Below are 26570 nucleotides of genomic sequence, written 5' to 3' on the forward strand. Positions count from 1 at the left end.
ACTCCCCTGTGGACGGCGCGGTGACCGGCGGGGAAGGAGGCGCTAAGCTGAGGGCGCAGTGACCGCAGCCGGCAGAGGCCTGGTGCCCGGCCGCCCTCGCCCCCGCGGGACGGCCGCGGGGCTGAGGGCCGGTCCCGGCGGCGGGAGGACAGACACGCCGGCGGCAGACCCGCGCCTACAGCGGACGCACAGAACGCTAGTTTCTTCGTGGAAAGAAGGTTGGGACGGAGGCAGGTACATAAACACGGGGACAGGAGGCTTCCAGAACATTCCCTTTAGGTGTTAATCACAGACGTACATGGACTTTTCAGACTTTCCCGGCATTTGAAGTAAATAACCATCTTGTCTCAGCAGGAAGACATGCTTAAACATGGAACAACTTGCTTTTATCTTCCTTGACGTTTCCGAACAGTTTCCAGGGAAACTGCTTCGAACACAGGGCGGCCGTCCACCCGAGCCCGGGACGTCAGTCAGAACTGCACCACTTGCTTTTTCCCCGCCGGGTCTTCCTGGGCCGCCTCCATGGCCGCCCGGGCCTCGTGCAGGGCGACGGGCTCCGCCAGGCGCGGCCTGAGGGGGAAGCGGAGAGAGGAGACGCTCAGGCGGCGGCAGGAAGCCGCTGCACCTCCCTGATTGATACCAACTCGTCCATTGGTATGCCCACCATCAAAATACGTTAATTTTTTAAAATAAGTTTTTATTGACTTCAGAGCGACGGGGGAAGGGAGAGACAGAAACACCGACGTGAGCCAAAACCTGGGTGGGCTCCTCCTGCACGCCCCCTAGAGGGCACCCAGCCCCCAATCTGGCAGGTGCTCTGACCGGGAATTGAACCCGGGACCTCGGGTGCCCAGGGTGACAACCAACTGCGCAACACCGGCCAGGACCGAAGTGGTTACATTCTAAAGGGGAAAAGCAGCTCCCTCTTTTTGGTAAATACAATAGATTAAAAATCGTTTAACTTTTCCCTCTTCTCAACGTTGCTTTGGGAGGGGGATGACGTGGGTGTAGAATGGAGGAAGGGAAACTCAGGAGCCACTTGTATCTTTGGGAACACTTTCTGGTGTGCCACAACATACAACTCTGAGACATGCTACCGCCTTCGGGTCTGGCTCAGTGGATAGAGTTTGGGCCTGGGGACCGAGGGGTCCCAGATTTGATCCCAGTCAAGGGCACGTGCCTGGTTGTGGTACAGGCTCGATTCCCAATAGGGGGCGTGCAGGAGGCAGCAGATCAATGATCTCTCTCATTGATGTTTCTATCTCTACCTCCTCTCTGAAATCAATAAAAAAAAGTTTGTGTTTTTTTTAAAGGGAAATTTTAAGGAGCAGCTATTTAAACAAAATACTAAAATATGGAGGCAATAGGTGTGCTGTGAAAGCTGAAACAAAAATGCCAGCCTTATCCCCTTGAGAACAGAAAAATAAACCAGAACAATAATTTTGTATTCAACGTACCTAAAAACACCAGTTGCTAACTTCTCCATCACATCTTTTAAGACACGTAGCTGGAAGAGCAGTTAAGGTGGCAATGTGAAAGACAGGTTTAAAGAAAAGCATTCAATCAGCTGGAGATGCTAGGCAGTTCACTTTAAAAAAATTTTCATACTCTCACAATTAAAAAATGGTTACAGAAATTCTGTAAACTGTCAAATTTCTCTAAAAAATAAAAAAGGGAAATGATATGAGAGTGGTGGTAACATAATAGAGCTAAACTCCTACAAACAAGTGGTGAAAGAAGCAAGCCCCTGCCTGTCCTAAGGAGTGACTAGGTGTTTCCCAGAAAGATGGTCATGGAATGGTGTCAGGTTTCACTCAGTACCACTTAGTGACTTTGTTAAAAACACCACTTACTGTGGGTGCACATTTATTTAAGAAATGGCTATAGACTCCCAATTTGTGTGCAGGAAAGTTGATAAACTGTGTCGGTGTGACATATGCAACTAAGAGAGTCAGAAAATGAAAATTTTAAGAGATCTAGTCATTTAACTGAAATTTGAATAGTAGAATTGAAAGTGTAATTGCTAGTACTGGAGAACTGTTTATGACCATAATTGGAAGGAGAACTCTATGTTAAATCACAAGCAGCAACACCTGGGAGAGGTTTGTGTAAGTGAGACTAAAGTCTGATTCAGGACTTCAGAAAATGTAAATTAAAAAATATAAACATAGACATTTTAAAGATTTTTTAAAGGACCTAAAGAATATGGATTTACTTATTCATACTATAAATTCTCTTTCTACTTCTGTTAATGAAAGTGCCAACAGTATGCATAAGAGAGTATTTGTCATGTGTATTTTTGATTTTTGAAAATTTAACATTTCATTGAAACATGTTATGTGTCAGCATGGTCCAGGGGTTTGTTAAGTAGGTTTAAATCATCTCTGGTGGGGAAGAGAGGGCAAGTGAAAGAATTAAGTAACATGGGCAAAGCAGCCATCCTCTATTCTGACATGTAAAATTCAAAATATGCTATTGCTTTTAATACATGTTGTTCCTCTATTGTTAATACGTAATGGTGTTCTTGATTACTATAATGTAATTGGACATTTAAGTTGCTTTAAATTGAAATTCCAACAAAATTCTTCTAGAAAGTTAAAGACTAACTTTATATTCTAAATTTAATAGGAAAATATTTAATCAGAAATAGCGAGTTACTAATACACTCGCTACATTAAGGGGCCTTTCCGGTTTTGAAATGTTCTCTTTAAAACTCAACATACACAGCACACTGAGGAAACCCTAGCTGAAGGCTCTGCACCCTCTGACGTGCTCGTAGGCAGGCTGCCCTTTGCACACATCCCTCGTGGAATGACACGCTGAACGCCAAATGAGAGCCGGTGGAGGCAAGCACAAGGCTCTTCCTGCAGCACAAGGGCACTATTAAGCTACAAGAACTTATTATTTTTTTTTTTTACACCAATTTCTTAAAGATTTTACCAAGAGCAGCTGCCTTTAGGACAGTCATCTTAGAAATAAAGGGTTTATTTGTAAGTTCACCTTGCTCTGAGGAGGCTTGGATCTTTCTTTTGGAACAGCTTTCATATTCTCATGAAAACTTTTCATTCCTTTTACTCAAAATAGATTTGGCTTCCTTTACCAGATTTGTCTCTGAGTAACTTCCATTTTAAAAATCAAACTCCTCTCAGTTGATTTCTTAGCATTGGTAATCTTACAAACACCCCACAAACTCTTTAACTGAGGTATGTGTTCCAAAGGTTCTGCACAGTGGTACCACCATAGGTGTAAGAATGCCACCTCTCACGGTGACGTGGAATTTCCATAATGCCAGGCCAAACCAAGACAAACTTCCACGGAACTACAGCCATCTCCCATTCAGACACACGCAAGGCTGCCTGGGTACGATTCCAGTCCAGCCACTTGCTAGCGGAAGCCCTGGGCTCGTATTAATTAACCTGTCTACATCTCAGTTCCTTCACCTGTGAACTAGGAATGATAATACTACGCACACCTCAGAGGGTGGTTTTAATATTTAAGTAAATTAATCCGACCCAGCCTGTGGAACATTGTTTGACATGATCAATGAAAGTTAGTTGCTATTATTTATTATTGCCATTATTAAAGAACTTAATTATGATAATGCAAGGTAAATTTCAAGCCAGAAACTCAAGTCAGTAGAAAAAAAGGATATAAAGATACTTTCCTTGTTGTACATTTGACAAATTCCAAACTTCGTCATTAAGGAACGCCACTGTTGCTCCCTTGAGGAAGAGGCAGTGGCTATCTGGAGGGTCCAGCTTGGACAGAATGCACAAAGACTGATCAACACTGAGGTTAACAGCAGAAGGAGGACTAGTATCTTGAGCCAGAAAAATTCCACACCAATTAAATAATACCCAAATCATAAATGACCAGCACACAAACTTAATAACAACATGGGAATCATGTTTCCTTTTGCATTTCATTCTCCCAAATGATGAAACAGCAAGATCAGATGCAAGGCCAAACCAGAATCCTGATGGTGGAGAAGTAGAGTGTGTGTGTGTTAGATTTCTGGCTGCTACTTCCCAGTCATTTTCATGAGGATGTCAGAAAATCATGAAGACTGGTATATGAAAATTATGGCATTTGCATATCAACCATGATAAAAATATTTAATTTCAATTCTGTTAAGAAATATACTTTTGGGAGAAAGTGTATATCCTATCCTATATGATAAAAACCTAATATGCAAATCAATCAAATGTCAGAATGACTGGTTGCTATTATGCACACTGACCGCCAGGGGGCAGATGCTCAACACAGGAGCTGCCCCCTGTTGGTCAGTACAGTCCCACAGGGGGCCTGCTGCTCAGCTAGAAGCCAGGTCTCTGCTGGTAAGTGCAGCGGCAGGGATGGGAGCCTCTCCTGCCTCGGAGCAGTAAGGAGCAGCGAGGAGGCGGGTGGTAAGGAGCGAGGGTCCTGGACTGCAAGAGGGATGTCTGACTGCTGGCTTAGGCAGACATCCCTGAGGAGTCCCGGACTGCGAGAGGGTGCAGGCCGGGCTGAAGGACCCACCCCCAGTGCATGAATTTTGTGGACTGGGCTTCTAGTATACATATATATACACATATGTGTGTGTGTGTGTGTGTGGCCGCGCATATACATGTATATATGTATATGTAAATACATATATACACACACAATTATAGCATATTCCAATTAGACCATAGTTAGGAAATTGTGATAATTTTGTATAGAAATATTTTGCTAAGTATATGTCAATGTTTGTTACTAAGAAAAAATCCTTACTCTGGCTTGGTTGGTTGGAGCATTGGCCCATACACCAAAAGGCTGCAGGTTTGATCCCCAGTCAGACACATACGGGAGGCAACCAATTGATGTTTCTCTTTCACATCAATGTTTCTCTCTTTCCCTTCCTCTCTCTCTCAACTCAATAAAAAAAATAAAACATATCCTTGGGTGAGGATTAAAGAAGTCCTATTTTTGAAATAGTATTAAGTTCAGAAGTCACTGCCTCCAAACTACTAAATAAGTTAAAGGAACTCTGCTAGGCACTGTTTCAACATTTTGGCTAACATGTAACTAAAGTGTAAAAACTACCTTTCTTTAAAAAGTAGGGTATACTTCAGAATTCACACAAATTTAGCAAAGACTCAGGCATTGTTCCCTGTCAGCTGTGCGCTTCTGGCCGAATAGCCATCTTTCCTGTTTCTGGTCATACCTGCAGGTTTTCCTCTGTCGTCACCCAGTGGCCTCCGACACCCAGGAGTGAGAGGATGTCATGCTTATGTGGCAGTTGTTGTAATTTTACAGCTGGTTCATCATCTTTACTATATAGTCTCACTTACGAGGGAATAGTTTAAAAAAGAGAGAGTAGAGAAATATATATTTTAGTCATCTGATAAAAATTTATTCTTCAAACAAGTTCTCTTTAATTTTTAATGTAGGAATGAGGAAGCATTTTTTAAGAAAAAGTCAACACAATGTATTCAGACACCTTAAAAATATATTTTTGCATTATAACTGGTCATAAACTCCAGATTTAATTATAAGTGAAATAACCAAAGATAAAAGTGTTTTTCACCCCTAGCTGGGTTGGTTCAGTAGATAGAGCACTGGCCCTTGGACAGAGGGTCAAGTGTTTGGTTCTGGTCAAGGGTGCGTACCTCCGTTGCAGATCCCTGTTGCAGACCCCCAACCAGGCATGTATGGGAAGCAACCAATGGATGTATCTGTCTCACATCGATGTTTCTCTCTGTGTGTCTCTCCCCCTTTCCTTCCACTCTCTAAAAATCAATGGAAAAATATCCTCAGGTTGGGATTAACAAAAAAACAAAAAGTAAAACAACTACAAAGAAAGTCTTTTTTTCATTTGAGAACCAGGCAAGGTAATTAACAGGTAACTAAGTCTGATGGTTTTAACCGTAACTTAAGTTGCTTGATACTTTGGGAAAAGTTGACCCCTGATTAAGGAATGCATAAATTCAAGATGGTCATACTTGGACATAATTATTGAAATGTCAACTTGAAAAGCTAACGAAAGTATACATTCGCTTCCACTGAAAGGTTTTCTGGTAGTTAATTTAAAATCCTGAAATTCTGGCAAATAGAAACACATACGATGGCCACATGCAGCTGTATTCACCTATGATTCTCACAGTAGAGGACAAATTCTAATGAAGTGTATGCAGAATGCCTTTGCAGATTGTAAAATCTACCCTATAGGTGAGACCCACTACCTAACTGTACAATTAGGTGCTAAACAACCAAACTGCACAGCGGGTGAAAGTGGAACAGAATTATCTTCGTTTTCCAAGTAGACACTGTATGTCACCCATCCAGTAGAGGGCCGATATAGCAAAGTGACTGCATAAGCAGCTGGCTGAGACTAGACTACTGTGCATCATGTAGGACCGTGGAAGAGATCATGCTTGTAGGTTCTTGTAGGGATACTTCAGCTCTAGTGCCTATGCTCTCTCTTCCAGACAGAGTTTACGGGATAAAACAAAGAAATGCCAATTTGAATATGAAAGTTTAAAAGAAACCCAAAACTAAGCAGCAATTTAAAAAATATGTTAAAAAATATTTCCTGGGGAAAATATGTATTTTTAAAATATATATATTGTTATTGACTGCAGAGAGGAAGGGAGAAAGAGAGAGATAGAAACATCAATGATGAAAAAGAATCAATCATTGATTGACTGCCTTCTGCATGCACCAAACTGGGATTGAGCCTGCAACCCAGGCATGTGCCCTTGACCAGAATTGAACCTGGAACCCTTCAGTCTGCAGGCCACTGCTCTACCCACTAAGCAACGCCAGCTAAGGCTATTTTGTTATTCCTAAAATTCAGCCATCATACTAAAATTACAGACTACTAATTTAGTAAAGCACCCACCTCCAGCATCCAGGACAATGTCTACGCCCAGGCCACCTGTTTCTTCCAAACAGCTCTCAGCAATGTGGGCTTTCCCGCTGGACACGTCGATCACTCGGGCTGTAAGGACAGGAAGCCAGGCTCTGTACTGCTCTGTGGTTGTCCCCACAAGTCAGAGGAAGAGAGCACACATCTGACCTTCGAAATGATTAACTGGTTCAGACAATTACTGAATCCAAATACACTTTTTTCTCATCTAACTGATATTGGTAAGGATCAATTTAAAGGAAGGGATTGACATATTCAATACACTGATTTATTGACTAAACCAAAGAGGCACCAGGTATTTCTAAATTGTTTCAAAGTTCACCTTATTCCAACTTGGCTAAGTTGATAACAATGGGACAAAGAAGAAGAAAATATTGACAAAATGTAGGTTTAAAAAACAAAAAAATTCATTAAAACTATTAGACTTAGCACAGACACTAAGCGCATTTTAAAAGGGGCTATGCCTTCAGAGTTTGGTTTTAAAGTCTTTGTTGTGTAGGTTTACCCACCGAGAGCAGGCCTGAGTCCTTCAAGGTACTGCCTGTCCTCAGGGCTGCCCGCCGTGGAGATCACTCTGGCCCCTCGGTGGTGTGCCAGCTGAATAGCGATGGTCCCAGGTGCCTGCGGGAAAACAGACACAGGGCAGAGGCACCTCTCAGTCATTTACAGGCTGGTCAGTAAAGGGTCAGACGGTGGTACTTTAGTATTTTTTTAAATGTTACTTGTCAGCAAAAGAAAAAAATACGGACAAGTTTAGTAGGATTAAACGTCTGATGGGCTTTCCTCAGAAGGGGGGCAGAGAGCCATGTGGGCCACGTGCTCTCACCCCGTCTGACCGGAGCAGTGCTTCCGAGGCTGGAGGCGAGTGAGAAAGCGGCCTTGGGGTGAGAAAGAGGGCCTGTAAGGATCTTTATGTGTTTGCTGTTGGTGTAGTATTATTTTTTTGATGATGCATGTAAAATGTTTAAATTAGCACTTATTTGAATCTATAAATGCAGCGCCTTGCTAACGTGTAACTGTGAGGGGTATGATGGGAAATTGGTAGGGAGATCTGAGGTATGGCTTCAGAGACTTCATGAGCCATTCGGGCTGTGTAACTGGCATGAAAAAGTCTGTTTGCTGTTGTAATTACTAGCACATTCAAAGAAGAAACACATCAAGTCTAACTTATCTCTATGGATAAAAGCTGCTTATTTTCACAAAATAGGAATTTGGTAAAAAATATAAAAATCAGTGAGTAAGCTCCTGGCAGACTTATGTTAATAATGGGCGGCCCTGCCCTGCGTTTGCTGTGTGTGGCTGTCTGTGGACACACTGTCAGCACCTACACTGGCTCCATCCATGACCAGCACCCACTTCCCGGGGGCGAGCCGAGCCAGGTAATGCAGAGCCGTGTAGGCGCGCACGCCGTCCCGGACGGTCCCGGCCGCTTCTGTCCACGTCACTTTCTCTGGCTTGTGAACTGCCACAAAGAACAGGAAACAGCCCGTTAGCAAGTCCCGTGGGTCCGTGCTCCTGGTCTGGGCATTCCCCTGGGCCACCATGTCCCCCAGGCCCTGGTCCCGGCCTCCACCCGCCCCGGCGTAAGCCCTCACCCACAGCCTCTCCCCGCGGGAGCCACCCGCTTTTTAAATTGGGATATGACTGACATCAGCGGTCACCACCATCCTAACTTAGTTTCTTACTTGCTTCCATAGTTCAATACTCAAGTATTTATTCCTAAATGTAGTGTAACTTAGCTCTGTCTGGTTTTACACTTCCGCTAGAGGCAGTCATACCCATATGCATTATTTCCTGCCTTGCTTTTATGCTCAGCATTGTTGTTAGCGCACACCTTTTCGGTTATCTGTTCTCCAGGGAAGAACAGCTGCGGTTCCATGTGGGGCACTGTGAACAGCTGTGGCGGAAAGATGGCGTTACCAGGCGTTACCAGGCGCACACGCTTCCTCCCGGCTGTGAGCTGAGGAGCAGGATCCCAGGCCCCGGCATTACCTGCGACTTCCCCACCCGCCCGAAGGGCCCGGGTAAGTCTCCCCTCCACGCTGAGGGGCAGCTACGGGAGAGAGGGCTGCTGTGCTGTGAGAAGGCATGAAAACAGCAAGACGTACTAAGCGAATGAGTATGTAACCAGTCATGTGCTACCAGCCTTGTGCCGCCAGCCTCCTTGGGGCCGGGGCATTAGCGGACATTTCTACCATCCAGTGTGTGTGGCGGCCTCTTCCTCTGACTTCAGTTTGCTTTTCCCCAATACCGATGAGGCTGAGCACCCTTCCATGTTTCCTGGCCGATTGTTCAAGTGTTTTATCAGCTTTTCTTTGTCTTATTAGTTATAGGAATTTTTATGTATTCTAAATGAATTAGTTAGGCATTGTAAATATTATTTTCAACTTTATAGCTTCTCTTTTCAATCTTTTTAAGTGTCTTTGAAAAATAGAAACATATCAGAATGATCTTTTAAAAACATAAATAACATCCTAACACTTCTCTGCTTAGAAGTCATCAATGGCTTTCTACTGCATTGGGAACAAAATACAAACTTCTAATACAACTTATTTTTACTTTAAAAAATTTTAAATTTATTGCCGAAACTGGTTTGGCTCAGTGGATAGAGTGTCAGCCTGCAGACTGAAAGGTCCCAGGTTCGATTCCGGTCAAGGGCATGTACCTTGGTTGCGGGCACATCCCCAGTGGGGCGTGCGGGAGGCAGCTGATTGATGTTTCTAACTCTCTATCCCTCTCCCTTCCTCTCTGTAAGAAATCAATAAAAAAAATAAATAAATTTATTGATTTTGAGAGAGACAGAAACATGGATTTGTTGTCCCACTTATTTCTGCATTCATTGGTTGAATCTTGTATGTGCCCTGACCAGGGGATCGAACCTGCAACCTTTGCATTGGTTAGGATGACATCCTACCCAAGTGAGCAACCCAGCCAGAGAGCTGACCATCAAGCTGCTCCTCGTGTTTCATTATTTGCTTTTTTTTGGTCTTTATTTTGTACACTGAATGTGATCTTAACACAGTCCAGTCTCTACCAGCTCTTTTAAATAGTTTTCCTGTAATGCCAACAGTCCTAATTGCTTTTACCAACAACTAGTGCCATCTAGTGGGGAAGCCAAGTATACTAGACCAGTGTTTTTCAACCTTTTTTGGGCAAAGGCACACTTGTTTCATGAAAAAAATCACGAGGCACACCACCATTAGAAAATGTTAAAAAATTTAACTCTGTGCCTATATTGACTATATATAAAGTAATTCTCTTGAATAGGAATCAAATAAACACAAAGAAAGTATTTTATAATTACTTTATTATGAAATATTAAGTAAACAAAATAGTGAAAAATTATAAAATTCTTGTCTTGTCTGCACCTACGGCACACCAGGCAACATCAGTGTGCCGCGGAACAGCGGTTGAAAAACGCTGTACTAGACCATGTTGAAAATGTTACAACAGCCGAAGCCGGTTTGGCTCAGTGGTAGAGCGTCGGTCTGCGGACTGAAAGGTCCTGGGTTCGATTCCAGTCAAGGGCATGTACCTTGGTTGCAAGCACATCCCCAGTAGGGGGTGTGCAAGAGGCAGCTGGTCAATGTTTCTCTCTCATCGACATTTCTAGCTCTCTATCTCTCTCCCTTCCTCTCTGTAAAAAATCAATAAAATATATTAAAAAAAAGAAAAAATAAAATGTTACAACAGACAAGCAAGGCATTAAAACAGCAAAACATAAACTAATTAGCATGTAATTAATCATGTGCTACATAACTAAGTTTGTCACCGGTGGTCACATATATGACGGTGGGATCATATAGGATCACCTAAAATTATAATTAAGTGAAAAATTCCTATTTTGTAGTGACCTCTTATAAAACCCATTCCTCACGTTGTGATGCTGGAGTAAACAAACCTAGCACACTGCCAGTTATATAAAAGTACAGCACAGCCCTGGCCGGTGGCTTAGTGGTTAGAGCACCGACACAGGGACCCAAGGGCCTCAGGTTTAATTCCCTGTCAAGGGCATGTACCTTGGTTTGTTTTTTGGCCTCAGTGGGAGGTTCGTGTGAGAGGCAGCCAATTGATGGGACTCCTCACGTCAATGTCTCTCTTTCTCTTCCTCTCTCTCTCAAACTCCACCTCTCTAAAAATCAACGGAAAAAATATCCTCAGGTGAGGATTAAAAATAATCAGATTCAGTGATGGTTGAATAACCCTCCAAATATATTAAAAACCACAGACTCCTGTACTTTAAATGGGTGCAATATATGGTATGTGGGGTAAATCTGACTGACAGGACAAGTGTGCATCCTTTTAGCCAGATTCTGACAGACCCAGATTCCTGCTCTGCCTTTAAATTCCAAAAGATGGAAGAAGAAGCACAGCACATACAATGTGAGTACACCATACTGGGCGATGGTAACAGCTATGGTTCTGGTGTAGCTGTTTGCCATTTTTTATTGTTACTTTAGGGTGAACTCTTTCTCCATATAAAAAAATTGCTGTAACAGAATGCTGTGTATGCCCACAGCAGCCTCACACACCGCGTGCTTACCATGCCCCTAGTGGCAGCATTTACCTGTGCTTGAGGCCATCTCATGCTGTGTACGCCCAGGAGCCATGGCTGCCTCACCACACAGCCCAGATGTGCAGGAGGCTATGCCGTCTGGTGTGGAAGCCTTTAGGATGTTCCCGTGACAGTGAACTTGCCTAAGGCCTCATTTCTCAGGCTGTATCCCTGCTGTGAAGTGGTGCATGCCTATATTAATTTATTTTGTTTATTTTTAAAAATATATTTTATTGATTTTTTTTACAGAGAGGAAGGGAGAGGGATAGAGAGTTCGAAACATTGATGAGAGAATCAGCTGCCTCCTGCACACCCCCTACTGGGGATGTGCCTACAACCAAGATACATGCCCCTGACAGGAATCGAACCGGGACGCTTCCGTCCGCAGGCTGACGCTCTATCCACTGAGCCACACCAGTTTTGGCATGACTATAATTAATTTATCTGAGACCATGTGGCTAACAGCTTGAGTGTTAGACATTCTGGACATATAGGGCTGATGTACAGACAGGCCATCTTGGGGGCACTTAGGTTCCTCTAACAGTGCCTGTTTAATTTACATACAAGTTACTTATATGGAATTTTGGGGAACGGATTCCACCTTAATAATTGGGATTACCATTTTCATTAAAAAATCAAACAAGTGGTCCTTAAAAAATGCTAACAGTAATAAAATTATATTTAAGGTCACAATAGCTCTGGAATTGCATTGTTAGATAATGCTGAATTTCCTAATGCTTTTGTACCAGTTTACACTCTTATGTGCCTAAGAGGTCCCACTGCTGCACGTCCTTGCTGAGCCTGGAAAGGTCAGATCTATAATACTGTCCGTCCTGTGGGCATATAATGACATCGCCAAGTGGTTTTAATTTGCTTTCCCCTGATTGCTAAGAAAATGGCTTCATGCAGTATGTCTGTGTTTATATTTATTATAAATACTCAAGTGATTACTATAAGAAAAGTTAAAAATGTACATTTCACTTAAACTGAACACTTATCAAAATATATCAGCAATAGAAACCAAAGACAAGCGTTCTTAGTTTCTTTCCTGTCTCAGACTCTACATGGATTTTCTAGATTTAAAAATAATTTTATTTATTGATTTTCGAGAGAGACATTGATTTGTTGTCCCACTTATTTATGTATTCATTGGCTGGTTCTTGTATGTGCCCTTAGTGGAGACTGAACCTGCCACTTGGGCATATTGGGATGACGCTCTAACCAACAGAGCTAGCTGGCCAGGTTTAAAGTAAATTTTAAATTAACATTTCCAATTTTAATTACTAACCAAGCATAAAAATAATTTTTTTTTAAACTAGGAATATAATTTTAGAGATAGAAACTTCTTTTCAAGCCTCTAAGCAGGAGCTGTGTGAATGAAACTTAAAGGTCTCTGTACTGTTTAGTATGAGTATACATTTTATGGTACTAAATTATGAAGACCAGCCAACAGTTATTTCCTGTGTACACGCACAGCAGACACAGAGAAATGACAGTGTAACTACACACAGCGCAGTGAGTTACTGAGCGCCAGCCGAACCGCCACCTACCCAAGTAGTGCTCATGCACTCGCACGACTTCACAGAGTCCGGGGTCTTCGGAGTCCAGGGGCAAGATTCCTGAAAGGTAAACACACACCTAAGGGAACGGTCTCCAAATGGACGGCGAGAGGCAGTAGCCGTCTGACTCTTGTGAATGAGTTCTGAGGGAGACCAGTGGTCCCCAGGGCAGGGAGGAGGGGGACCAGTGGTCCCCAGGGCAGGGAGGAGGGGGACCAGTGGTCCCCAGGGCAGGGAGGAGGGGGACCAGTGGTCCCCAGGGCAGGGAGGAGGGGGACCAGTGGTCCCCAGGGCAGGGAGGAGGGGCACCAGTGGTCCCCAGGGCAGGGAGGAGGAAGACCAGTGGTCCCCAGGGCAGGGAGGAGGGGGACCAGTGGTCCCCAGGGCAGGGAGGAGGGGGACCAGTGGTCCCCAGGGCAGGGAGGAAGGGGACCAGTGGTCCCCAGGGCAGGGAGGAGGGAGACCAGTGGTCCCCAGTGCAGGGAAGAGGGAGACCTCAGGAACGGGGAAGGGAAGGGGATGCTTCCTTTTCTGACACGAACAGGACACCACCCGGGCTCTCTCTCTTTCCTTTTCCCCTTTCCTGGCTCCCGGGAGGCTGGGAAGACGATGGCTGATCTACCTCAGGCAGGTCAGTCTTGAGGACCTAGGTTCCTCACTAAAGGTGGCCTGATGCCCAGCTGCCTGCCATGCTGGGGTGGCACAGCGGTTGTCAGCGCTGGTCCCGGAGGTTGGAGATGGCTGGTCTAGGAGATACCTCCGTGCTCCCAGTGGAATCCCTTCTCCTTGAGCTCGTCTGGCTTTATGTGGGGCTTTTACAAACAGAATATTGAGCAATAGTGACCCTGACCTCTTGGCCAGATAAAAAAGATAAGACAGAAAAAATTAATTCTTTAAGAAAATACATGCCAAAGGCAGTATCGTAAGCAGCTAACGGAAACATTCCGACAAATATATTCTTAACGCCTCAGCATGCCAGGAAGTTAACCATTTCCTAAATTCACATGAATATCTTTCCATGGATATTTCATTTGGAGAAGTGGTAATTTTAAAGACGAGTACTAAAGTCATACTTTATGTCTGTGTGATGGTCTAGGTCTAGGATATATGTAAAGTGTGTATGTGTGTGTGTGTGCAAAATAGTATTAAGTATGGGTTTTAAAAAGATAGCAAATGAAATGTTACCAGTAAATTCTAGTTTTACAAGAGTAAGAGGGAGAGGCCCCATACAATTCAAGCTGAGGTGCAGAGGGAGCTTCTGTAGAGCAGGTTGGTCATGCAGATGACCTATGACCTTTCTCCAGAGCTTTCAGTCTGGCCGTAGACTGAGGTCTTGCCAGCGAAGGGCTGTGCCAAGCACAGTAACAGCTATGTCCTTCTTTTTACCTCTGCTACTGTTCCACCAAACACGGAAACCTTTTCCATGTTCTGCTACTGAGCTCAAACTCCCAATTCTCTTCATCAGTGGACTTTTGAGAGCAAATTCCAAAAATCGGGAAAGTTTTTGTATATGAAGCAAGGTCACAATAAACAATTGTACAGACAAAAGAAGAGATGATAGTATAATAGACAACTTACCGACTACTTCATCACCAGGTTGAAAGAATGATACCTTACTTCCAACTAAAACATAGAGAAAATTAATAATTAATATTATGAGGTTATTAAATATAATTCTTATTTAACTATTAAAAGAAAACGATCCATGGATTTATAAAAAGTTACCAACTCAGAGAAAAGGCCAAGAATGTGCAGGACATTTTGATGGTCTAGCAGTGGTCTTCAAACTACGGCCCGCGGGCCACATGCGGCCCGCAGAGGAGTCTGATCCGGCCCGCCAGGTTTTTTGGGCAGTGAGCGCAGCCGAGGTGTTACAGTAGGAATTAGTAGTTCATATAGTCCAGCCCTCCAGCTCTCTGAGGGACCGTGATCTGGCTCCCACTTTAAAAAGTTTGAGGACCCCTGGTCTATAGAGACTGTTGGATAGAACACTTCAAATTTGGATTCTCATCCTGGCCAGATTGCTCCGTGGTTAGAACATCATTTCACTATGCCAAGGTTTGAGGTTTGATTCTTGGTTAGGGCACAAACAAGATTCAACCAATGAATGCATAAGTAAGTGGCACAACAAATTAATATTGCTCTCTCTCAATCCGTAATTTAAAAAAAAAAGATTCTTTACAAATTTTTCTACAAAATCTGGGCCATGTGGCTGTTGACAGCATAGAGAAGAATGACTCTCTATTTAGGATTAAGGAATAAAGGAAAACAGCCCACCTTTGAGCTTAAACCACACACTGCTCACTAGGTATCTCCAGGGGATATCACTCAGGTACCTGAGCTCAGCAACAGAAACAGAAACTCCCCGCCTTCCTCCCAGTAGAATCCTCTTCCTTACCAATTAGTGGCACTCATCAATCCTTGGCTTAGCCAGAATCCGGAGTCACTCCTGGCTCCTGCCTGTTTCTGATGCCCCTGTCCCAGGCAGTTACTAAGCCATGCTGACTCACTGCCTCCGAATTTCTTGTATATGTACGCCTTCTTCACCTGTGCCCAATGCCTCGATTACGGACTCCGTCGTCTCCTGGCTGTTGGTCTACAACCCAACCAACCCTCCCCCTTCCCGAGAGCCTGGGCTGCCTGCAAGCTGCCCTTCATGTGGCTGCTGACAACCTCCGACAACCCAGGCTGACATCGGAGGCGCTACGTGGGTCTGGCCCTGCCTACCCGCATGCCTCGTTTGAGCCATTTCCTTTTTAAATATATTTTATTGATTTTCACAGAGAGGAAGGGAGAGGGACAGAGAGCTAGAAACACCGATGAGAGAGAAACATCGACCAGCTGCTTCCTGCACACCCCCTACTGGGGATGTGCCCGCAACTAAGGTACATGCTCTTGACCAGAATCGAACCTGAGACCTTTCAGTCCGCAGACCGACACTCTATCCACTGAGCCAAACCAGTTTCGGCCCCATTTCTTTTTAATCCTCATCTGAGGATTTTTTTTTTTAATATATAATATATATTATACAATATATATAATATATAATAAGGTTTCAGCTTAAATATTTTTATTGATTTCAGCGAGGAAGGGAGAGGGAGAGAAAGATAGAAACATCAATGATGACAGAGAATTACTGATCAACTGCCTCCTGTACGCTCCCTACTCGGGATTGAGCCTGCAACCCGGGCCTGTGCTCTGACCTGGAATCGAACCCTGATCTCCTGGTTCATAGGTCGATGCTCAACCACTGAGTCACCCCAGCCAGGGCAGAACCCATTTTTAGATGAGCAAACTGCTTAACTTTTAAATGCTCAATTTTACACAAACTTTAAAATTTAATGTCGCTGTAGTTACTATTATATAAATTTGGGCCAAAAGCCAATGTACAGAAGAAATTTGTGCTGATTTGGAAACAATATTGGTCTATTCAATATGATTGCTGATAGACTGAAATACATAATCCCTAAATATTCACTGAAGTATAATAAGCTCTTTAATTATAAAACACCAGTTATTTTTCTTTTTTCTTTTTAGTTAAAAAGGAAAACATTTCTGTATAATTACATTTCCTATTTGAAGAAGAGTGTGTGATTTTGTGTGCCAGCTCCCAATTGGCTGCCATGTAATTCTTCTACCTGAGAAAGCAGATGCAGGTGTTCACATCTGGAAACTTACCATCTAACACAACTCCAGCGATTTCTCTCCCGACAGGAAAGAAATCCTTCTCCATCTTCATTTCCGCCAGAAGCTAAATCATGACAAAGGCTATTTATTGTCAAAAATAAACCCTGGCTTCTTATACCGGAGGAAAGCAAGAGCACAAATCAAACCACAAGAAAAGCAAATATGACTCAATATTTGGAATAAAGACAAAGCAAATCACTTCACCAGAGGTTTCTCGCTGAGTAAGAATTAGTTGTTAGGTAGGAATTGGTGTGAGTATCATTATTCCAATCACCACTAACACACTTTGTTTAACATCTTCCTTCTTCCGAGTCTGAAGGGACATCATGCGTCAGCTCAGGGAGGGTCTGTGAAGGAGGGGCCCCTGAGAACACAGGCTCTCCTCTCCTTCCCAGCCTGTAAAGCCCCTCTGAGTGTGGTCTCCCTTAAGAAGCAGGTGGGAAGGGCCGATGGATATACTTAGGAAAACTGCCATCTATTTTCAATTTGGAATTTTTTAAAAAGAATAAATCATATATTTTTGAGAGATTAGTGTTTTGTTAATCTTCTGGCCAAACCAAGCCCTTGCCTTTGGAAGTGACAGAGCATATACTGTACAGATAAGCCTGTCGTTTAAGTTCCTGCCGTTTAAGCTTTTATAATGACACCAGAGCCATGGGACATGTTTGTAGGTATCATAGTACAATATTTTAGGAACAGTACATAAATAGAATTGGAAGTCAGTCTCTTGTATATATTTTTTATCTTTCAATATTTAGATCTCCTATATAAGATCATCTCCATATACCTGGTTGCCGGAAAAATCTTTCAATGTGGAACTTTGTACTTTTGCTAAGATGACACTCTCAGAGAAATGCTGGATGTTTTACATGATTTCTTTCTATGTGATCTTCTATGCGCTCTCCTACAGAGCTACCATCATGGTTACAGCACTGCATCCTGCTGCCGTCACCTCCCTTAGCATTTGGTACATCACTGCACATTTTCACAACCGTGATGGTTAGTAGTTGTGCAATATTTCATTGAATTTACTATACTTTTTCTATTAGACATGAGATAATTTCCTAGACTCGGATTTCCACTTTTTTCCAATTGCTGTATCTTTTTCTTGCTTTTTTGCACCTTCGAGGGCCTCCAGTATCCCAGAGATGTTGAGTAGAGGTTGGGACTGAAGCCCCGTTTGTCCTTTTCTTTCCTGTTCCTAGATGGGGATGTTAATGGATTTTTCGTAGATTAGAAAGGACACCATGGGGGGCTGGGCACAGAGCGCTGCGGTCCTCCATTCCTCTCACAGGTGCGGGGCCCCGTCCCTCGGGCGTGCTCCGGGCACAGAGCAGCCGAGGGACGCACATGGCTTCGTCCTGTGATTTCCCTACATGCGGCTTCACCGCAGGGAACTTTTAGATTCCTGGAAATGATGGTGACATTGTACTCCAATCATTTAAGGGTCCAATAAAACTTTGGTATTCATTTTTACAAAACAGAGTAAACGGCCCTGCTATATGTCACAGCACACTCAGCCACAGTTTACCACTTGAAAACTCCCCATGTGTTTCATGGTCAGTAATGGTAGTGAGCGGCTGGGAGTGTGTATGCAGGAGAGAAAGACACAGAGAGATGTCTGTCCAAATTTGCTAACTAGAAATATCTAAGAATAGACAGTTAATAAATTAGTTGATTCAATTTCTATATTTTTACTATGTTTATAAAGGTGTTTTCTTCCTTGACTATAGGCCTTAGTAATTATAAATTCTCAGCCTTTTACAATGTAAAGGAGCTAATAAGTTGTTTTCCTGTAATAATATAAACTTCATGACTTCAATTAGACTAATATCTTAATATGGAAACATACAAATTCACACAAACTTTCCCCCTAGCTGTTCTATTCTAAGGATGACAACAATTTCTTGGCACTCAGAGTAATTTATCATTATATTAGTACACTAAATAGACTATGAATTCTCATCTGACTTTTGACCCAAATAAAAGCAACAATACCTTTGTATTTATCTGGCTCAGAGCACAAGCTTTAACTTGCAGTTTCACATAATTATCCTCAGCAACAGGAAGGTTTTCCTAGAAGCAATGAAAACGGAAATGAACAACACATTCATCTGAGCCCAGGCCTTTATGATGTGAAAATTTTCATACACAACCGAAAAAAATTAGCCAGGCTCCAAATCTAACGTTAGGGATGAAAACTAAGAGCTATTTATATGCCATACTTATATATTCCAGAGTAATGTAAGGATTTGGGAACCAAGAACACAATCCGGTCTTCCTCTGTCCTCTTTCACTAACTCCCAAAATCACGTAAGTCAAGAGTCAGAATCTCAGACAGCTTGCTTCTACTACGGGAATGATTTTGGCCTGCAACAAACCTTTCAAACCATCACCAATATGTGAAAATTCCACTAGCTATGCTTAAAGTGGAAAAAACCCACCTAGTAGAAACCATTTAAAGCTTAGTGAATAAGGTAACTTTGCAAAGCTCAGAAATTAATGTGGAAAACAATACTTTCCCCCTCTTTTATTTCTCAGAGTGAGAGAATGTATTTTCTGAAATATGACTACAATCTGGAAATTTACTTTATTGTGGTGTTCAAAATAAGTTGTTAATTTTGCAACACATAAGACTATTCAGGTTGTATTGTTTTCCTAGTATCTTTTATACTGCCACCCACGGGACTAAAAACTTTTGTAGCAACTCTTTTAAAAATATACTTATACTACAATATGTTACCACTGTAACATACAATTAAAGGAAAGTAATTTTTAGAGTTTTGTTTAAGTTTCACTAACAGATCATTTAAACTGGGTAAATATACTTATCTTATTTTGTTTAATGATTAAACAATTTTCTCACCCGTTCTTGAAAAACAAATGTTATTTTTTCATCTGTAGAACTCTGTTGAAAATATAAGCCTTTCATAGTCACCTAAAGCAAAACAAAAAAAGAAAAATACATATACATGAAACAAACCAACAAAAGGTCATCAATACCAAATGAAAGCAAAAATTGAAAAATAGTGCTGGCAAAGGATAAAATGACAACTATCAATGTAGTTTTCACACAGATACACTTCGATAATAGTGCTTGAAAGTGATCACAGAAGTGAATGTGCCATCTTAGCAGACGTACTTGGGAGAGGCGGGGAAACGGGAGAGGTTCAGAGATCACCAAAAGTGCCACTTAAAAAGCGCTCTTGTCCCACATGTGAAAAAAGAGCGTCCAAAGGGAGCCTGGTGCAGGCAGCTGGCGCACCGTCCCACCCGGGAGGTGCGGGTGATTCTGGGCCAGGGCACACCCCTGGGTTACAGGCGTGGTCCCTGGTCCAGGCCGATGGGAGACAGACACCGATGTTTCCCTCCCTCTTTCTCTCTCTCAAATCAACAGAAACATACCCTTGGGTAAGGATCTAAAAAGAATAAAGTGTTCCATCAAGACATCGAGACGGTGCCCCCAATTCTTCTGTAACCGGAAGTGTTTGAATCTGCAGTCTGTGGCTTCTGGAGCACATCTAAGGACACCAGTTGTTTCTTTAATTTTCATAACTTTATGAAAGACTATCTTATTTATTTTATTTTAGAGAGAGAGGAAGGGAGAGGGGTAGAGAAAGAGAAACATCAGCTGATTGACTGGCATGTGCCCTGACCAAGAATCACACTGGTGACCTTGTGGGCACAGGATGGCGCTTATCAATCAGCCACTAACCAGGCCAGGACGATTTTCTTTTTCTTTTTCAAATTCTCACCCATTGATTTAGAGAGTGAAAGAGAGAGGGACAGACGGAGAGGAATATCGATGTGAGAAGAAACACATTGTGGTTGCCTCTCGCGCCCTGACCAGGGTCTGGCTGGGATGGAGCTTACTACTGAGGTACTTGCCCTTGACCAGAATCAATCCAGATCCTTCGGTCCACAGGCTGACGCTCTATCCACTGAGCCAAACTGGCCAGGGCTGTTTTCTAACGTGTAAATTTACAGGTGAGAACAGCGCACACGGGGAGTGCAGCGGCCCCACCGCACAGCCTGCTGACCTCTGCGCGTCTGCTCCCCCCGGGAATACCCAGCACAGCCTCACCCGGTCTGTCATTTTATGTTCCATTCCCTGTGTTCATTGCTTTTCCTCAGCACCACGTTTGTTTCGCCCATGGTTGCTGATAGCTGTAGCCTATTCATGGCAAGACATTTCCAACGGCATCATCTTAGTTGTAACGGCAACATGAACTCTCCTTGCTCTCCTGCTACATCAGTCCCCGAGGAGCTCATCTATTAATAATTGTAAACAAAACCTCTACAGATCATTCCTCCTCTACACCTGCAGACCCAAGGTGTTCTGAGTATCAGGTCAACCTCACATCAGGAGACATAAACTGGACTCGGCTTTCTCCACATGACACTTTGCTGGCCGTCAGTCACCACGGACATCCGAGTGTCTGTCACAAGTCCCTCCGCTGCGTGAAGTTACGGACACAGACCTTCCCTTCTCTCCCGAGATCCCAGCTCCCCTGCTCGTTCTCTGTCCCGATGGGTGTCAGCACAGCTGGTGTGCTCGGTGTAGTGCAATTCCCGAAAGCCCGACTCGACATACTGATTTCTGCTGTTCCCGGCACAGATAACACTGCGGCCGTCCGCTTCAGGCGCAGTTCGAGATCTCTAACCGCCCTCGTCCTGGTGCCAGGAAAGCGCAGACATCGCCAAGCAGCTCCGAAAACGGATAGACCATTCTCCGGGGTGGCCGAGCCCATGGCGATGCCCGGAGGTGGCACAGGACAGAGCTGGGGGAGAGTTCATTCACACTGAAGAGGTGGCTCAGTGCTAAGGTGGTGTTTTTATTGATTGACTTTAGAGAGAAAGAAGGTGGGGGAGAGAGGGGCCAGAGGGAGAGAGGAAGGAGGGAGGGAGGGAGGGAGGGAGGGAGAACACGAACCATGGATTTCTTGTTCCACATACTTATGCATTCATTGGTTGCTTTTTGTCCGTGTCCTGACCTGGGATTGAACTGCAACCTTGGTCTATCAGGATGACACTAACCACTGAGCCGCCCGCAGGGCAATATTAAGTTTTCATAGTGTTCTCACTAACCTGAGAGACTTTTCATACATATCCACATAGCAGGTACAGCCCTGTGCCCGAGCATGTGGTTAAAAAATGTGGTCAGCAAATCAAAGCAGAGGGAGGCTGGGTTTAATGCCACCGTCACGGTGGTGAAGCACGTGCTCCCGCTAACAGGGCAGCTCTGCTTCTCCGCGGGAGGACTACACCGCGCAGGCGACGGTCTCTGGAGCCCCGTCCACTCTGAGGGCACTTTGCGTGGCATCGAGCAGAGATGGGCACATGAGATGGTCACAGGAGACACGAGAGGGGTCCACACTGCTGGCCCCAGGAAGCATTTCCAACACGACAGCATGTTGGAAGGGCCTTCATGTCCCCTTTTGGTGTCTGATTCCATAGGAAAATGCGTGAGCTTGCAGGGTCCCCGGTACTGGAGGGACCTGCAGACACCGGACACGTGCTGACAGTGGCATTGGCCGAGGGGGGAGAGGGCTGGGAGGGCCACAGTAAGTCCTCTCTATTAGACAGCCTAGGTTCCTGTGAGCACTAGCAAGACACTCAGCTGAGCTTACATGCCTGGGGCATAACCTTTGTCTCTCACACAACCTTAGATGGAAAGACAGGTGAAGAACTAGGAAGGATAATTTTTCCTTTTTGACATAGGCTTTAGGCAGAAGCAAAGAAAAAAGAAAAAAAAAAAAAGGCTTTTGCTTGCCGATGTCAAATCGCTGTCTATCTGCGGTTTCAAACACGTCCGTCCAAAACAGAGGCTCCCAGCGGCTTCTGAATCTCAAAAATTTCTTCAATAACTCTCTTGCCTCCAAGAGAGCATAACTTTTATGATTTACTGACCTGCACGTAGGGGTCTTATAGGAGGCATTCCCCTGCCAGTACCTCTGGGGGTGCTAATAGGTGGGTTGGGGGTGGGAGGGTCATTATCATGAGGAACGGAAATGTTTGGCCCAGTGCTCGTCAATGTAGGGCCATTTAATGTAGAATCCCAGAACAGAAACGGAGCTTCCATTTCTCTGACAGTTAGCATCACATATTCCTCCAGTGTGCCATGGAAACAGTGGACCACTGGTGATGAGTGACCGCTTCTCCTTATGCGACCCCGTGGGTGATGAGGAGGGACCTCAGCATCTGCGGGATCTCCCAGTCTCTACCCTGCTTTCCTCCTCCCCACTGACTTATCAGTTTGCTCCACTATTGTTAATGCAGCGTGTAAATGCCTACTGAATTTTTCAACTCACCACAGAATCTTTTTTTTTTTTAAATATATATTTTATTGATATTTTACAGAGAGGAGGAAGGGAGAGAGATAGAGAGCTAGAAAGGTCGATGAGAGAGAAACATCAACCAGCTGCCTCTTGCACATCCCCTATCGGGGATGTGTCCGCAACCAAGGTCCATGCCCTTGACCAGAATCGAACCTGGGACCTTTCAGTCCGCAGACCGACGCTCTACCACTGAGCCAAACCGGTTTCGGCTCACCACAGAATCTTTAAAAATATTTATCGATTGATTTTAGAGAGAGGACAGGAGGGAGAGAAAAGTAGAGAGAGGGGAAGAGAGAGAGAGAGAGAGAGAGAGAGAGAGAGAGAGAGAGAGAGACACTAATTTGTTGTGTCACCTATTATGCCCTCCCTCATTCATAGGCTGATTCTTGTCTGTGCCCGACAAGAATCGAACCTGCAACCTTGGTGTATCAGGGCGACGCTCTTACCAGCTGAGCTGCCCCACCTGACCTCACTACAGCATCTTAATGAAACCATATCTTGCTTCAGATGCAAGATAGAAGTTGCAATTTTGATTAAATATTTACTAATTCACAATCGAGAGAAATCTACAAAATGTCAAATTTATTGTAATGTATAAAGTTAGAAGAAAATTATTTTGCAAAAGACCATATTTTAGCATGTGTGGCTCTATGTATTTTTACTCTTCTATTCACAAAACCTCTCCTTAGTTCCAAGTTTATTGCGTCTAGAAAAATCACTAGTAAAGTTGTCTTTGAAATATTCTATATGAAGTTCACATGAGCAAGAAAACATTAATTTTTACCAATTAAAAAGATTTCACCAAAAACAAAAACAAAACACACCATGATTCCATAGTGAAACATTTTAAGAATTCCTAAATGTTCCCATCTTTATGGAGGTACACAAATGAGTCAAGATGCAATACAGCTGCCCAAGGTACAGAGCCTCTCCAGAAGCCTACATATCTCTATGTTTAACGCTCTTAACTTTGATGTTGAATACACAGCACCGAGAGTTGTAAAACTACCAAAATATTTCAGTGCAACTGAAAGGCAACCTGACCTTATGCAGGGAATCCTGTTTCCAATCTGAACACCTCATCCCGGCCATAAACTGGAGCGGAGGCATCAATGACATGCCTTAGTGACAGAAGATAGTAACTGTACCCGGGTGGCTGATGGGATTTAGAAGCCATAACTGAGAGTCTGAATCCTGGTTCTTCTACCTGCTAGCTATAATATATGGCTCTGGGCTACTTAATTTTAACCTTCAGATTTACAAATCAGAGGTGGTAGTTATTTTTTATTTTTTATGAAGCACATTCTTTTTTTATTTTATTGATTTTCCACAGAGAGGAAGGGAGAGGGATAAAGAGCTAGAAACATTGATGAGAGAGAAACATCGACCAGCCACCTCCTGCACAACCCTCAACGGGATGTGCCCACAACCAAAGTACATGCCCTTGACAGGAATCGAACCTGGGACCCTTCAGTCTGCAGACCGATGCTCTATTCACCTAGTCAAACTGGTTTCAGCTCAGAGGTAGTGGTTATGACAAGGGTTGCAATAAGGATTAAATGATATGTGCAAAGCACTCTCTAAACAAGCGTTCAGGGAGGGCAGGCCATTGTTACTGTTACTTCTGTACGTTGGGCAGAGAACCTCTATCAGGGATCCTCAAACTTTTTAAAGTGGGGGCCAGATCACGGTCCCTCAGAGAGCTGGAGGGTGGGACTATATGAACTACTAATTCCTACTGTAACACCTCGGCTGCGCTCACTGCCCAAAAAACCTGGCGGGCCGGATCAGACTCCTCTGCGGGCCGCATGTGGCCCGCGGGCCGTAGTTTGAAGACCCCTGCAAGTGGTCCTGCCGCCCATCTCAAAGGGTTCGGTCACATGCAACGCGAGCCTGAACACCGTGGAGTGTTTGCAGGGGACAACTGCATCGCATCCCTGGATCTGCGCGGCCCAATGAGGAAGGCGGCGGGCCACAGTGGAGCCCTGGAGCTGTGGCTAGTAGGAATGAAGATGCGCTGTAAATGTAATAATATATCCGATTCAAAGACAATAAGAAAAAAAGAACGTCTACTATCTCAATTAAAATATTTATTGTTGAAATGATATATATTTTTTGAAAATACTGGGCTAACTAAAACATTAAAATTTCACGTGCTTCTTTTCATGTTTTTTTAAAAAATATTGAAATCACAAAATTTAAAATGACACCAGTGGCTCGCCTTCTGAGTGCTTGGACAGAACTGATGCAGAATCAGCACCGGGGAGCGCCAGGCCCCGCCCAAACCCTGAGCCTGGGCGGCGCGGGAGCGCGTGGCCAGGTGGTTCTCCGTTCGCTCCCGGGGCATCAGCTGCTGAGCGAAAGAGGCAGTCCCGGCCCCACAGTCACAGCACTGCAAACGGCCTCGCTTTACCTGGGCAACTGCCCAGAAAGGACAGCGCAGGGGCAGACAGCGGGGCAGGAGGGAGGGAGGAAGAAAAATAAACTATAATTCTAGGGACAAAATGCGGCAGGAAGGGTCCCCGGGAGGGAGATCGGCGGAGGGACTGGCAGACTTTTCCTCCTTTGAAGCGGGAGGGAGATGCAAACAGAGAAGACCGTAAGGAAGGACCGGGAGGGAGATCGCGAGACGGACCCTGTCTTCCCCGCCCCTCGACGGCCTGGGCCAAGGAAGCTGGGCCTGGGCCCAGGGCGTCTGAGGCTGGGGTGCGGCGCGAACTCCATCCGCCCCGGAGCGGGAGCGTTACGCGGGGCGTCTATCGATCTTTCGTCCAAAGCCGCGTTTCCCGCGACACACGGCGCGCCACCCGGGACTCACCTGCTTCCGAGAGGCTCTAACGGCCTCCCCTTCGCCGCCGCCGCCACCTCCGAGCCCTTCCGCAGAGAGCCCGCCCCCGCGGGCCCAGGCTCTGCTCCCATTGGCCAGGCCGCTCGTCACTCCCGGACTCTTGGAGCTGTCGAGACAGCCCTAGCAACCGAACTCGGAACTACATCTCCCGACACGCTCTGCTCGGAGGCGAGGGGCGGAGCCGCCCAGCGGCTACCAATAAATGGGTGAAGTTGCAGTCACCTGGAGGGTTCCGTTTTATGCAAATTTCAGTTAAAAACCACACCATTTTTTCATGCCAACTGTCTGCCCTACCACCTTCCTTGGACTGTGCTCCGCCTCCCTTTTCGCCTTAGATGTCCTCTTCTTTAAACATCTGCCTTAACTACATTAGTCGAATGCATCCTAACTAGCGTCTCGCGTGGCAAAGGACAGACGCACTGATCCCAGATCGGAAGCCTGTGGTTACGCCTTCTGGGAGGGGGCGGGGAAGAAGAGTCTTATGCCCGCCTCCAGTGCGCTTGGTGATTGGTGTACTGGCATGTCACTCCGTCCTCTTTCATCTTTATTGGTCCCCCTCTATGGGTTCCCTAGGTGGGCGGAGCTAGAGGCGAGGGGCGGTGAGGAGGTGCGGATCCCTTCTTCCTATTGGCAGGCCGCGTGTCCCCACCCACCAGTGGGCGGAGCCGGAGGGTGAGGGGGCGGGGCGGGCCGC

General features: G+C 44.7%; 1 protein-coding gene and 1 long non-coding RNA gene across 3 annotated transcripts; one reads left to right on the top strand and one right to left on the bottom strand.

Annotated features, from left to right (window-relative positions):
* Positions 1 to 258: 258 nt before the first annotated feature.
* On the bottom strand, positions 259 to 25970 carry CRYZL1 (crystallin zeta like 1). 2 transcript variants are annotated; one of them, XM_084873689.1, is made up of 13 exons: positions 25847 to 25970; positions 19557 to 19628; positions 18689 to 18766; positions 16682 to 16754; positions 14582 to 14626; positions 12995 to 13063; positions 8218 to 8351; positions 7399 to 7510; positions 6863 to 6961; positions 5186 to 5307; positions 3653 to 3758; positions 1458 to 1503; positions 259 to 570 (listed from the first exon to the last, which is right to left on the bottom strand). In XM_084873689.1, exons 2-13 carry the CDS (start codon positions 19620 to 19622, stop codon positions 471 to 473), a joined length of 1050 nt encoding a protein of 349 aa, XP_084729815.1. In that variant the 5' UTR covers positions 19623 to 19628; positions 25847 to 25970; the 3' UTR covers positions 259 to 470. The 2 variants fall into 2 exon arrangements, with proteins under 2 accessions (XP_084729815.1, XP_084729814.1); XM_084873688.1 differs by lacking the exons at positions 259 to 570; positions 1458 to 1503 and having other exon boundaries at positions 2922 to 3758; positions 25847 to 25864.
* LOC311617293 lies at positions 635 to 21270 on the top strand. Its single transcript, XR_014794097.1, has 3 exons — positions 635 to 654; positions 8747 to 8913; positions 20825 to 21270. It is a non-coding gene; the product is annotated as an uncharacterized lncRNA (long non-coding RNA).
* Positions 25971 to 26570: the final 600 nt, after the last annotated feature.

The sequence above is a fragment of the Pipistrellus hanaki genome, assembly GCF_964339955.1.
Source record: "Pipistrellus hanaki genome assembly, chromosome: 2".
NCBI classification, from domain to species: Eukaryota; Metazoa; Chordata; class Mammalia; order Chiroptera; family Vespertilionidae; genus Pipistrellus; species Pipistrellus hanaki.

What these genes read in the sequence shown, in the direction of transcription:
- CRYZL1 (XM_084873689.1), bottom strand. Translation starts at nt 19,622, where the DNA reads ATGAAAGGCTTATATTTTCAACAGAGTTCTACAGATGAAAAAATAACA. An exon ending in AGTGCATGAGCACTACTTGG is followed by an intron (nt 8,352 to 12,994) that starts GTAGGTGGCGGT and finishes TCTTTGTGGCAG; the next exon opens with TTCACAAGCCAGAGAAAGTG. An exon ending in ACAACAAGGAAAGTATCTTT is followed by an intron (nt 1,504 to 3,652) that starts ATATCCTTTTTT and finishes TCTTCCAGCTAC; the next exon opens with GTGTCTTAAAAGATGTGATG.